The sequence below is a fragment of the Emys orbicularis genome, chromosome 10, assembly GCF_028017835.1.
Source record: "Emys orbicularis isolate rEmyOrb1 chromosome 10, rEmyOrb1.hap1, whole genome shotgun sequence".
Classification (NCBI taxonomy): Eukaryota; Metazoa; Chordata; order Testudines; family Emydidae; genus Emys; species Emys orbicularis.
In genome coordinates this window covers 74,170,248-74,183,814 of record NC_088692.1, presented here as the reverse complement: position 1 = coordinate 74,183,814, position 13,567 = coordinate 74,170,248, and the positions used below count along the sequence as shown (strand labels likewise).

The window sequence follows — 13,567 nt, the reverse complement described above, 5'->3', positions numbered from 1 at the left end:
TACATTGTCCAGCACCCCGTGGTCTGTTAGACTGTAACCAGGAGTTTATTTATTTTTCCTTTCAAAATCAAAGAGGACTTATGTTTTATAAGGCAGACTATATTTAACATTTATATTGTGGTAGCACCCAACAGCCTCAGCCAGGGTAGGCCCCACTGTGCCCTTTAAAACATACATTATGTTGGCTGAAAAACAAAACTAAAAGTTAATAGAAAACATTTTTGAAATGAGATTCTGGAACTGGCTGCTTAGCCAAAAGCAATAAAATCAGTTTCACAACGCACCCTTCAGACTCTTCTTTGTGCTTCTTATTCTAAAGAATTCACTAGGGGAAGCAAGCCGGAAAGAAGACGTATTTTTTTATGATTTGGCAATGGCGCCTCCTGCTGCTGAAGAGGAAAGTTATCATTCATTGGCTCACTGTGATAGGATACCTCCAAACAGCTCTACTAAAATTAGACTTCAAGAAGTAAGTTACATATTTTTGTTGGCTCTCAACATCTTATGACATATAGACCCTACTCCTATACCATTTTGTGGCCTCCCCAACCCCTGCAAGATTCCCTTGAGTAAAATTGGCTTGGCTTTTTAGCAAAGTGATAGTTTGTCACATACATGCGATTTTATCATAGCTATTTTCCCAATGATTTAACTCAGAGAGAGAGAGAGAGAGAGGTTTTTCCATGCAATTAGTACTCTTTTATACTATGATTACACTGCCAACAGTTATCATTCTTTTAGAATTGATAGGGCTCAATAGATTCATAGATTCATAGATTCTAGGACTGGAAGGGACCTCGAGAGGTCATCGAGTCCAGTCCCCTGCCCACATGGCAGGAGCAAATACTGTCTAGACCATCCCTGATAGACATTTATCTAACCTACTCTTAAATATCTCCAGAGATGGAGATTCCACAACCTCCCTAGGCAATTTATTCCAGTGTTTAACCACCCTGACAGTTAGGAACTTTTTCCTAATGTCCAACCTAGACCTCCCTTGCTGCAGTTTAAGCCCATTGCTTCTTGTTCTATCCTTAGAGGCTAAGGTGAACAAGTTTTCTCCCTCCTCCTTATGACACCCTTTTAGATACCTGAAAACTGCTATCATGTCCCCTCTCAGTCTTCTCTTTTCCAAACTAAACAAACCCAATTCTTTCAGCCTTCCTTCATAGGTCATGTTCTCAAGACCTTTAATCATTCTTGTTGCTCTTCTCTGGACCCTCTCCAATTTCTCCACATCTTTCTTGAAATGCGGTGCCCAGAACTGGACACAATACTCCAGCTGAGGCCTAACCAGAGCAGAGTAGAGCGGAAGAATGACTTCTCGTGTCTTGCTCACAACACACCTGTTAATACATCCTAGAATCATGTTTGCTTTTTTTGCAACAGCATCACACTGTTGACTCATATTTAGCTTGTGGTCCACTATAACCCCTAGATCCCTTTCTGCCGTACTCCTTCCTAGCCAGTCTCTTCCCATTCTGTATGTGTGAAACTGATTTTTTCTTCCTAAGTGGAGCACTTTGCATTTGTCTTTGTTAAACTTCATCCTGTTTAACTCAGACCATTTCTCCAATTTGTCCAGATCATTTTGAATTATGACCCTGTCCTCCAAAGCAGTTGCAATCCCTCCCAGTTTGGTATCATCCGCAAACTTAATAAGCGTACTTTCTATGCCAATATCTAAGTCGTTGATGAAGATATTGAACAGAGCCGGTCCCAAAACAGACCCCTGCGGTACCCCACTCGTTATGCCTTTCCAGCATACATCCTATTAATTGCAATAAATTGCATTGCCTAGATCCATAGATGGATGGAACTCGTTATTTTTAACGTATGCTTAGAGTGGGGTTCCTAGTTGGGTGTAATCATTTATTTTTCCCATCAAACTCCCTAGCCCAAAAGTGATTTTGAGTGCCTATCTTGGAACTCCTTGAAAGGGCCCAATTCTCAGAAAGTGCTAATCATCTACCCTCCAAAAATCAGGCCCCTTTAAAACCAAACCACTAGTCACACCTGATATTTAGACCAGCATATCTAGAGTTTACCAAGAAATGAAAATATCCTTGTAAGTTTGTTGGGGGTGGGGGAAGAAGAGGGAGGTAGACTCACTTTTTACCTAGCATCCTGAATGTAACTTCTAAACTGCATTTATTTCCATACTAGTTCTCAGGTACAGTACGTTACAATTATTTCTGATGTTTTGAAAGAAACATTATCAAACAAATCATTTAGAACCACCATCCCTAATCATTCCATTTATGCCAGATAAACTGCTTTCCTCCCCAAGTTCTGGGATACAAGTTAAAATCCAGGCTGAAGTTTGTGCAAACTAAATTGTGAGAATTTTTTTTTTAAATGGAGATTAACTTGCATGTTTTTTGTTGTTGCACTTAGTGAAGGGATTAGCACTCGCAGTAAAAACATAGCTGGTCAGATTTGTATTTAAAATATTCTGGGTCTCTTTTCAGGAATCCTCAACAGGTGTCTGTAATGAAAGGCCTGTTAAATTGGAAATACAAACTAATTGTTTTCTGCACACCAAAGCCAGCTGCCAAAGGACTCGCAGTAATTCAACCAGTAAGTTTCTAAGAGGAAATATATTCTCTTGGGAAATTTAAATGCATGAAACTTTCTCAGGTTACGATATCATGATGTTGAAAGAAATAGCTTTTTTTTGCCAATCTTTACTCTGGAGGGTTTTAGCTAAAGTTTCTTCTTTCTGTAAGACTCATGGTGCATGAAAAGCTAGTATTAAAGAATGGATTCAGATATCCATACATACTGATCAGTCATGATCCCTGTACATAAAAATTATGTATATACATACACATGCACACCATTTTGCATATTTTAAAGGTACCCTGAACTGGTTCAGACTTTTTTTGGAGGGGGGGAGGAAGCTTTGATTTTTACTAAAATTAACATTAACAAAAATAGTTTTGTAATTAAAAAAATCATTTTTAATTTAAACATTGCTCTTAAGTGTTATAATTCCCAGTGGCAACATGTACCAATATACCTCTACCCCAATATAATGCTGTCCTCGGGAGCCAAAAAATCTTACCATGTTATAGGTGAAACCGTGTTATATCGAACTTTGTATCGAGCTTTGATCCGCCGGAGTGCGCAGCCCCGCCCCCCCAGAGCACTGCTTTACCGCGTTATATCCAAATTCGTGTTATATCGGGTCGCGTTATATCGGGGTAGAGGTGTACTTGAGAAACAGGTATTGCAACTGACTATAAACAAATCTTTAATAAGGGTAAAATTTACAAGTGTGCCTCCCTGATTTGTAGTCACAAATATGGGCACACCTATTTGATTGTGTAGCTATTTGCGCATACACATACACACTGTGTGTCTGATGTTTTGATGTATGCTGGTAAACAACAAGTGAAATCCTGGCTCCACTGAAGATAATGCCAAAACTCTCATTAACTTCTGTAGGACCGGGATTTCACCCACTATGTTTGTGTGCAAAGATGCACATGAGCTTGATTTGTAGGTTCAATTTTGAAGGTCCCTTTGAGAGATTGAGTGAAAATGCAAAAAGGAAACAAGCAGCATAAATGCTGAGAAATAAATTAGATCTTTATTATTGATATTTCCATACTCTCAAGTGTTCTTAGTAATAGGGGCAGTGACATTTTTAAATGTATCAGTTTTATGTTGGGAAAGTCGCTTTAACTCAATGTTAGCTTCTGTGCTGTAGTTTTAGTGTTAGGCTATGTTAAATGTTTGCATTAAATGAGACATCTGGGCATAGAGTTTATGAACTACATTATGATGTTCTCTCCCTTTCTTTGTCTGTACACAGACAGACATCACACATGGTTACTTCTCTGACAGTGTATTCTGAATTTATCATTTTCCATAAAGTTTTAAAACCAAGCCCTTACTTCCAAAAAATGAAAGATTTTCTGCATTTTAATATCTTTTAGGAGAAGTGAGAGGACTGTCTACTGTACTGCAATAACTGTATACAAGTTCTGGCTGTAATTCCTGGAAACAAAAATAATAGTGTTCCGGGGTACTCAGATGGGCTGAGTACAGTATCTATTCTCTAATCAAATGCACAGACTAATGATACATGTTCCCCATGTGCTTCATTGGTAAAATATTTGTCATATGGAGATGATTATTCACAATGCTGTTGTCTATTTTCCACTGAGTGTAATCAGCATGGCCTTTTGAGTGAAATAGTTAAAACGAACAACTTAGCTGAGTCTCTAGGAGATGGTTCACTTTTGCCCAGAGACCGTGGCAATGGGCACACTGGAAATGCAAAGATAGATATAAACAGCCAGAAAAGAAACTTTATGAGGAGGTGCAGTAGCTGAAATAGCTTGTAATAAAATGAAATCCTTATCAGATGTGCCTGTACACAGCATAGGTGAAAGCATAGAAACAATATAGCAAGGGTAGCAGTAGTGAAACAGGATACAGCCAGAAAACCCAATCCTATATGCTGTACGTCAGCATGTTAAAGTTTTAAACAGGTGAATTACCTGCCCAGTCCCCCAGCACTGCATATTCCTTCTAGTAGACGTGGCATAGGCCAGAGAGTGGTCACTGATGCAGCAGTTTATTATAGCCAGAAAGCTTGGATCAGGTTCTGGCCTCCTATGATTGTTTGGCATAGGTGACATGAACAGAAATATACTCCAGTGATTCAAACTGTGAAAGTCTGTAACGGCTAGAAATGCCATGCTTATCCAGGTACAGGCTGCCTGATCTTCCGCCTCATGGCTTATGCCAGCAGAACCCCTTTGTGGACACATAGTCTAGCATTAGGTGATTGGGCCTGATTACCCTTCTAAGACAGCTGGGTTTGCTCTGTCCTAGAGGGTCTCACCCCTGGGGAAGTGTAGGTAGTGTCTGTACCACTGTCCTTCTCAGCTGTTTCTCCCAAGGATGGAGCTTGAATTTGGAGTCAGGGTTTCATAGGATCCCACAGTGGCAGAGGCTGCCCTGGGGATATGCTGAGTCAGCACATCCCCTCCTTTCTCTCCCTCCCCCCACAACTTGGTCAGCACCACTGTGGTAGCACAGGCTGCGTGCAAGTCCCTCAGTGGAGCAGAGCGGCGTAGACACGGTGCATCAGTGGGCAGATTTTCCACAACCAGGGGCCTTGCGCTCAGGGTTTTGCTGTGGAAAAATGTACACATCTAGCCTACTGTCTTTTGAAAACCTGTAACAACTAAAAAAAAAAATCTGCCGAACAGTGAAGTCTGTTAGGTTGTGGAATAGTCTTTCAAGGAAAGTGGTGAAATATGGATAATAGTCTCACCCTGCATTGGCAGAAGGAGGAATTGGCTGAGCTAACAGGTCTTTTCATCTGTATCTCCTTTGATTCTGTGATAACTGTCTCTATGTCTTCTTTACTTCGGGGTAATGTGATTTTGCTCTCAGTGCAGCATGTGATGCAATTAAGCTGCTCCCTTGTAACGAGCCCCTGATATGGAGAGAGAGGGTTATGGATGCAGAAGCTTGTGCATAAAAGTGAATGGAATGTGTGTGCAGGAGGCAGTCTTTGAACAAGGCCCTGTGTGTCTGCCATGCACAACTCTCTCTATTAGCTGTGTGTGCCCAGCAGTTGATCATGTGAAGTCACTGGGTGCAACTGAAGCTTGTGAGGTGTGGTTCCTAATGGTGGCTAAGGGAATCCCATCACTGCCCGGGACAGTTAGATTTACAACTTGAAAAATGTTTCTAAACGGAATTTATTGAGCACCTGGTCAAGTGTTTGATGCAGAAGTGTTTGAAGTTAATGCTCATGAAAAATACGGTGTCATGCCTTCTGTCTCCTGTAGGTGTAAATCCTTACTGGATAGGGGAAATTGACTATCCAGTGACAAAGAAATCAGCAGCATATAGAGACAGACAGCCCCATTCTCTTTACAGTAACCGGAAGTCACTCTCTCAGCAGCTAGACTGTTCGGTAGGAAGAGGTCCGGTAAGTGCAACAGGAAATCACACACCACTAGAAAATTACATTCATCAGGCTCAACAAACAAGAACACTCTAGCTAAGTTGCACTTAGTTTTCTTGCCAAAGCTTTCCCGCCTTAGGAGCCCTGTCCCGGAGACTGCAATGGGGATACAATGAATCAGTGCATCTCTCAGTCACTCCAGCCATACTCCCTGCCAGCGGGCCATCCCAAGTGAAAGGGTTTGGGCTGCCTCAACCTCCCCATGGTGAATTTTCTGCCTACTCTCCCTTCCCCCCCCACACACCTGCACAAAGCCACACTGAACTGACTGTGTGAGGTGCAGGTCCAGAGAAGGAGGAAAGGCTCTATGACAGCACAGCCCCACCATTGTCCTTTCTCCACCAGCTGCTGCCCCGATCATCCCCGATCCATGTTTTCCAGCTACAATGGATCCACAGGAGAGTGGATGCTGTTGCTCCTTTCCTTGTTCACCCCCATAGCCCTCTCGTCTATTTGGAGCTAGCAGAGAGCACTATCACTGTGACAGCAGAAGAGGCCCCCTGAATGGCTGATCCACCCTGCTGGCCACAGATAGAAATTGCAATGCTTCTGCACCTTGAAGAGCCTTACACAGGCCCTTCCTCAGGGGCATGAATTTCAACAAACTCTGTATAAACTTGCACATATTTCAGGTCCCTAATGGAAGATGGGCCCGCCCAGGGTTTTGACAGAGATGTACCTTTCACTGAGTATATTTTTGGCATTGCACAGCCATCTCCCAGATATTCACATTCTTAACTCTCTCTATGGTACTGCACAAATAAGCTTATTCTCATGTACTAATCAAGCCTCATTTCCTGACATACGCAGAAGCTGAATGCTTGATGGGTGTTCCATACATTAGATCCTCATGCAGCTGTTAGTTTCACATCGCTGCATAAACAAATTTGTAGAAAATCAGAACTCTCAGCTTCCCTGCACATGCTTCTGGCCCTGCTGAACTTCATGCATACTTAGCATTAGATAATAACTTGATTCAGTGCTTAAATGAGCTTCGTGCTAATGTTCATCTAGGAAGTCTTCATTATGTATGTAACCTTTCTGCCAGCTGGAGTCGGCAGCAACAAGGTTCAATATCTAGGGGTTCCTCTGAACAACACAAAACAGAAGTGGCTTGAGTCCCCATGCAGTATCTGGGAAAACTAAACACCATCCCTGGGCACCTCTAAGAGGCAATACCTCCCCACTTGCAAGCATTGAGTCTGTGTATAACAAAAGAAAAACTTGTATTAAAAAGGCAAGGGAATCAAGCATTCATTTGAGAAAACACCACAACCACCACTCAAAAGCATGTAGCCATAAACAAACACCCACCCCCAGTACGTTGGGCGGTGTCCTTTGCCTCAGTTTCCCACTGTGTGGTGTGAAACTCCGACGAATGAACGTCCCTTCAACACGCCCTTCCCCTTTCCCTCCGCTGCTCCCCACTCACAGTTGGTTGTCCTTAGTCAGCAAAGACCCGGAGTTCAGAGGTGCATTCACATGGGTCCATCCGTCACCCCTGGTGGGGGGGCAGGGCATCAAGCCATGCCCTAGCTGCTGCTATCTCTGCCACTGCTCGCCGCTTGCTGCCGCCGTTATCTCTGCCATTGCTGGCCGCTTGCTGCCACCACTCATCTCTGCCACTGTTATCACTGCCACTGCTGCTTGCCGTGTTCTGGGGTTCCCCAACTTAGTCCAGCTCTTAGTGATTTCACTGGGTAGCAGGGAACCTCGGTATTGCTCCCTCTTCATGTCTTTCACTGCAACCCTGTCCCCACACCACGTCCAAAGCTTAGCTCCTAGACCTGCTCATCAGTGGTTTTAGCTCTAGTAATCACTGAACAGAAACAAGGCCTCTCAACTGAGTCCAATCAGCTCTGTCTTTAAACACTGGAGAGGGGAGAGTCAAATGGTAGCTAGGACTCTTTAGGCAGAACGCACACCGTCGGGTAGGAACACCAGTCCCCATCCGCTCTCATCGTTAGTGGGATTTGGCATCCTTACCCCCTGCTTAGCAAGTTAGTACTGTATGCCTTGACTGAACCTAAGTTCTGCTGCCCTTTACTCATACAATAAGGATACCCCTGCATTCAAAGTGGGTTGTAACCCAAAACCAGCCAAAATTGATCACTTTGGCAAAGCAGCTCTGTCTGCTGAACACCTAGGCAGAGTAGGTGTGTCTGTGCAAATACGGTCTGCCCCTGACGTCTTTCTCCCCAGTTCATCACTGGATGTCAGGGTAGAGCTCATTCAGACCCTGCTTACATGTATATCACTACAGCAGGGGCGGCTCCAGGCACCAGCGCACCAAGCGTGTGCCTGGGGCGGCAAGCTGCGGAGGGCGGCCTACCGGTCGCCGTAAGGGCGGCAGTCAGGCTACCTTCGGCGGCATGCCTGGGGAGGTCTGCCGGTCCCGCAGTTTCGGCGGCAATTCGGCGGCGGGTACGCTGAAGGCACGGGACCGGCGGACCTCAGGCAGGTATGCCGCCGAATCCGCGTTACCAGCGGACCTCCCGCAGGCGTGCTGCCGAAGGCAGCCTGCCTGCCGTGCTTGGGGCGGCAAAAAAGCTAGAGCCGCCCCTGCCTGGATAAACGAGGTATCTGAATCATGCAAACAAATATTTTAAAACCCAGCACTTTCTGCTTGTGGGATCTCTGTTGTTCCATTAAGACTATACTCTCACAGAGCAATTGCACACATTCATCTGGTATGTACAACAAATGCCTGGCACTAAAACTATTTTTCTCTTTGCAGGCGGTTTCAAGACCTTCTAGATCGCTGAGCACTGCTCAGTTAACGCACGCGTCTTGTGGCTCACAGGCTTCCGTAATATCAAACATTGTTTTGATGAAAGGCCAAGGGAAGGTGAGATGCTTATAAACAAAATACTAGTCATCTTCCCAGGTGTACGTATCAAATGGGGAGCGAATGGTGCAGGGAGGCTGGTAACGGGACAGCGAGCCTTTCACCTCTGGGTTGCCAGTTCCAATCTGGGCCTGGGCAGCCAGTGACTAAAAATCACCATCCTCTGCTGACTGTTTGGTGGTCTGTGTTGTGTGTTGGTGGTCACAGACCAGTTCCTAATGGACATATGTCCATATCACACAATCACCACCAACAGCTGACATCCTTCACTGGCATCCTTCTTAGCAATGAGGGGCACTGACTGAATGGGGTCTGGCAACTGAATTAGCCTTTCCCTTCTAGAGATGCTCCCTCCAAGTCAGAGCTGAGAGACAATGGTGGACTGGCAGTGTGGGGAAGAATGCACTGCCTGTGCCGTATCTAACCTCCAGGTAAATAAAGGACTGCAGCCTCCAGAACCTTTTGATTTGTGACCTTTCACAAACACCAAACATTCACACAGCAAGATTAAAGCTGAACTCTATCCTGTTAGGTCAGGGGTCGGCAACGTTCGGCACGCGGCTCGCCAGGGTAAGCACCCTGGCGGGCCGGGCCAGTTTTATTTACGTGCTGATGCGGCAGGTTCGGCTGATCGCGGCCCCCACTGGCCGCGGTTCGCCGTCCCGGGCCAATGGGGGCGGCGAAAAGCGGCGCGGGCGAGGGATGTGCTGGCCGCGGCTTCCCGCCGCCCCCATTGGCCCGGGACGGCGAACCGCGGCCAGTGGGGGCCGCGATCAGCCGAACCTGCCGCGTCAGCAGGTAAATAAAACTGGCCCGGCCCGCCAGGGTGCTTACCCTGATGAGCCGCGTGCCAAACGTTGCCGACCCCTGTGTTAGGTGCTGACTGCTCTCAACTCCCAACTGACTTAATAGGAATTGAGGGACTTCAGCACCTTGCAGGATTGGCTCTTTAGTGTAATTTGTCTTCAGCTTGATTTGGATTTTGCAGTAATTCATAGCACACCTCCTGTACTCTAAGTGAGGGCTCACTCTCCATGCACGTGCATATCTGAGGCTAATGGGAATTGCATGTGTGCACATTAGCTAGAGCATGTTCTCCATGGCAACATATTACCAGCTTTGTTTATATCATCTAGTTAAACTATGCCTTGCAGCTTGCATCATCCTGATTTGTTAAGCCCAGAAACTCCACAAGATGCAGTCGGTGATAAAGCATAGTTACATAAGCAAGACCCTTGGTAAAATCATGTACACATGCACAAAAACAAAACTTAGATTTACAAAGACCATATCTAGCAAGACAGAGAAAAGGCAATTGCTATCCCACTTACAAATAAAAATGCCAAAGGGGTGTTCTTGCTCTCTGTCTGGCCACACATTTGTATTAGCATGTGTGATTATTTTTTGACTTACTTTCATTTGTAACTTGGGATGCATAAAATATGGAAGCTAGAACTTAAACACAGGCCTTTTAGGCCTGTAAATTCTCTAATAAAGATCTCTTTCTAACTAACAATGTCTAGTACAGATGTAGGGACAACTATCAGAAAGTCCTTCTGTGGAGTTCAATAAAATAAATTATCATCATCATCATCTGTATTATGGTAGCACCTAGGGGCCCTAGTCATGTATCAGGGCTCCACTGCGTGTAGTACTTTGCACTTCTATAACACTTTTCATCCAAGGATTTCCAGTTGGTTTACAAATATTAATTAAGTACAGTCTCTACTCCTTGGGGAATTCTGTGCCAAAAAATTAAAAATTCTGTGCACTATATTTTAAAATTCTGCATTTTTTTTGTCAAAATAACACAATATAATCACGCCAATTTCAAAATACCTGTCAGCAAGTATGTCTATAACAACAGAGACAACAAAAAAGATTCAGGAAATTTTTTTTGACAAATAGTTTCCTTACTAGGCATATGAATACAGAACTTTGAGTAATAATTCATTTAAATTACAGTACAGAAACATATTTCCCTCCAACCTCAGAAGCAGTGCAAAGGGTTTGGGGGAGTTGGGGGTAATGGAGGAGTTGAGGGAGAGGGAAGTATTTGGTGGGAAGGAGCCTGGAGTGAACCTGGAGGGCTGTTGAATGTGAGTGGGAGAAGTAGGGAACAGTTTTTGGGGGGAGAGGGGGGAGATTGTTAGGGAGTTGGGGACCTTCCCCCATGCAGACTCTGGCCTCTCCCATTCAGTCAGGCACATCTTCCCTAATCCCCATGTGTCCCTGCACCCCCACTCAGCCACCCCTTCTCTGCATCTCCATGTGGCCCTGCATCCTCCTCTCCCTGTCCCCATGTGTCCCTGCACCCCCACTTAGCCACCCTCTGCCCCTATGTAACTCCTGCCCCTCACTCTCCCATCCCCATGTGTCACTGCACTCCCTCCCCATCCCCATGCACCCCTCCCCGTCTTCATGTGTCCCTACACCCCCACTCAACCACCCCCGTGCACCTCCCACCTCCATTGTCCCTGCACCCACACTCAGCCACCCCCACCCTCTCGTGGCCCTGCACCCCCATTCCCATTCAGGTCCTTCCCCAGTCTGTCCCCCTCAACTAGCCCTTCAGAATCCCAGAACCCCAGCAGCCCCATCTGCCCTGCTCTGTCTGTCCCCACCATATCCTGTGCCTCCTCACCTGGCCCCACAGGCAGGGTGCTGCGAGGAAGTCAGCCTCTTGTCCTCCCTATCGGCAGCCTCCCTATGGCTGGTGAACCGGCTTCCCTCTGTTCTGGTGTCACAGCAACCCCTGGCAGAATGTATTTTCTGTGGATAAAAAAAAATCTGTGGGGGACATGAATTCTGCAGGTGAGCAGTGTGGCAGAGTTCCCCCAGAAGTAAGTCTCAGAACATCCCTCTGAGGTGAATATCAGTTCCATTTTATGGGTGGGGAAATTGAGGCAAAAGAGGTTAAATGACTCGCCCAAGGCCACACATTATGTTAGTGGCAGAGTCAGGGACTTAATCCTATGCTCTACTCATTAGACGTTACTATTGCAGCACATATATGGTCTCAAATTAATTGTTTGTGACTTTTATAAAGAAAACTTCAGTTAAATACCTTCTAAGTTCTTAAGTTGGGGATCACTATATCCACCTTTGTTTTAAATCTTGTAATGAACATATTAATGTCCATCATGCAATTTTGCTAATTGTTATTGCCCATGTAGCATTTTAGTACAGAAGGGAAAACAATGCAACCATTATGAGAAATAAACATGGTCTCTCTCTGTCTTTCATAATTTAGGGGTTGGGCTTCAGTATTGTTGGAGGGAAGGACAGCATTTATGGGCCCATTGGTATCTATGTAAAGACCATCTTTCCAGGTGGAGCTGCTGCTGCTGATGGAAGGTTACAAGAAGGTAGGAAGTTACTATGAAAAATATTTAGAATGATTGTTTGGGGTTAAAAAATTTCTAGTACACAAGCAATACAGACATTTAAAATGTAGATCAAAAGAGGATCCGATTGGTTGTGGGATTGGTGACGTAAGGATCAAAGCCAGCTCAAGTGGGTTGTGAATGAAAGTTGTTTTCCCCTGAAGATTGTTGGGTGACTTCTGTGAAATGAGATGGTAGTTTAATTTCATCACCTGCATGACAAATATCCACATTCTAATTGGCCTGGCTCCTCTGTTTACAATTTCAGAAGAGAGACTAGTGACTCAGCTACCTTTTTAGCCACTGTAAATAGAGCTAGGCAGAAAACTGGAGTGGGGAAATCAAATATTTTTGCTATTTCCCCCAACCCCCATTTTTCAGTGAAATTTCAAAGTTTTTAGCCATTCACCTGCAGTATTGCCAACCTCAAGAGATCAAAAATCATCAGCAAGACCCCCCAAAATCAGGAGGGTGGTTTTTGTTTTTGTTTTAAATCAGATCACGTTGTTTAGTGTGTCTTTTGACTTTTTAACTCCCCTCTACTCCTCTTCCAGTGTAGATATGTGATCATTTCAAGCTGAAAAAGGCAAGCTTTAATGACCACAGAAATGCATGCCTCTCCCAGGCTGCTCAGATGGAGACGCCACTTACCCAATCCTCACCCCTAAGAGAGGGGAACTGCCATCCATTTCCTCTTACTGCCCTGACCCCAGAGCAACATGTCTGTGCCTGGGCCCCAGCGGCACCACTTCCCCAACTCCCCCTCCCCTAGGACACTCTCTCTGCTCTAGGGCTATACATGAAGGCAGGGCTCAGTGTCAGGGCAGGTCTGTGTCCTCAGCTCCAAGGCTCTTGCCTAGAGCTCTGCCCACGTGCTGAAAATTATGGGATTGGAGGAGCTTCAGGCATCATTGCAACAGCTCCTCCTACAGTCGCCAAAATCCTGTGACTCATGATCAGTTCATGAGAGTTGGTGACACTGCCTTCCCCTGGCTGCTTGGAGGGGACTCCCCTTATCCATCATTACTCCAAGCTAGGGGAGCTGCCATTCCATCCCCCACCCCGTCACTGTCCTTTGCACCCCCACGTCCCCCTGAACACCTAAATCTGCAGTCTGCTGTAGCCAATGCCCTGCTTCCCCTCCCCCATCCACTTTTCACAGTGTCTCTGCTGCCCCTTGCAATCCATATGTCCTGTCTAGTTCCCTGCACCATAAAGCGGGAGCCATTTTGCCTGTAGGAATGGCCTTAGTCTGATTCAAAACAGCAGGTGGTTGCCAACTCTATTATGGGTAGCCTTATTGCTACATGCAGATGGACTCTATCTATCTTGCTGGCT

General features: G+C 45.3%; 1 protein-coding gene across 1 annotated transcript in view; it reads left to right on the top strand.

The window, feature by feature from the left end:
• IL16 (interleukin 16) overlaps window positions 1–13,567 on the top strand; it is a 48,891-nt gene that overhangs the window by 14,769 nt on the left and 20,555 nt on the right. The window contains exons 4-8 of the mRNA XM_065412054.1: window positions 320–469; window positions 2,472–2,580; window positions 5,817–5,959; window positions 8,733–8,843; window positions 12,097–12,211. Coding sequence (XP_065268126.1) covers window positions 320–469; window positions 2,472–2,580; window positions 5,817–5,959; window positions 8,733–8,843; window positions 12,097–12,211 — 628 coding nt within the window. The remainder of the gene's footprint in view (window positions 1–319; window positions 470–2,471; window positions 2,581–5,816; window positions 5,960–8,732; window positions 8,844–12,096; window positions 12,212–13,567) is intronic.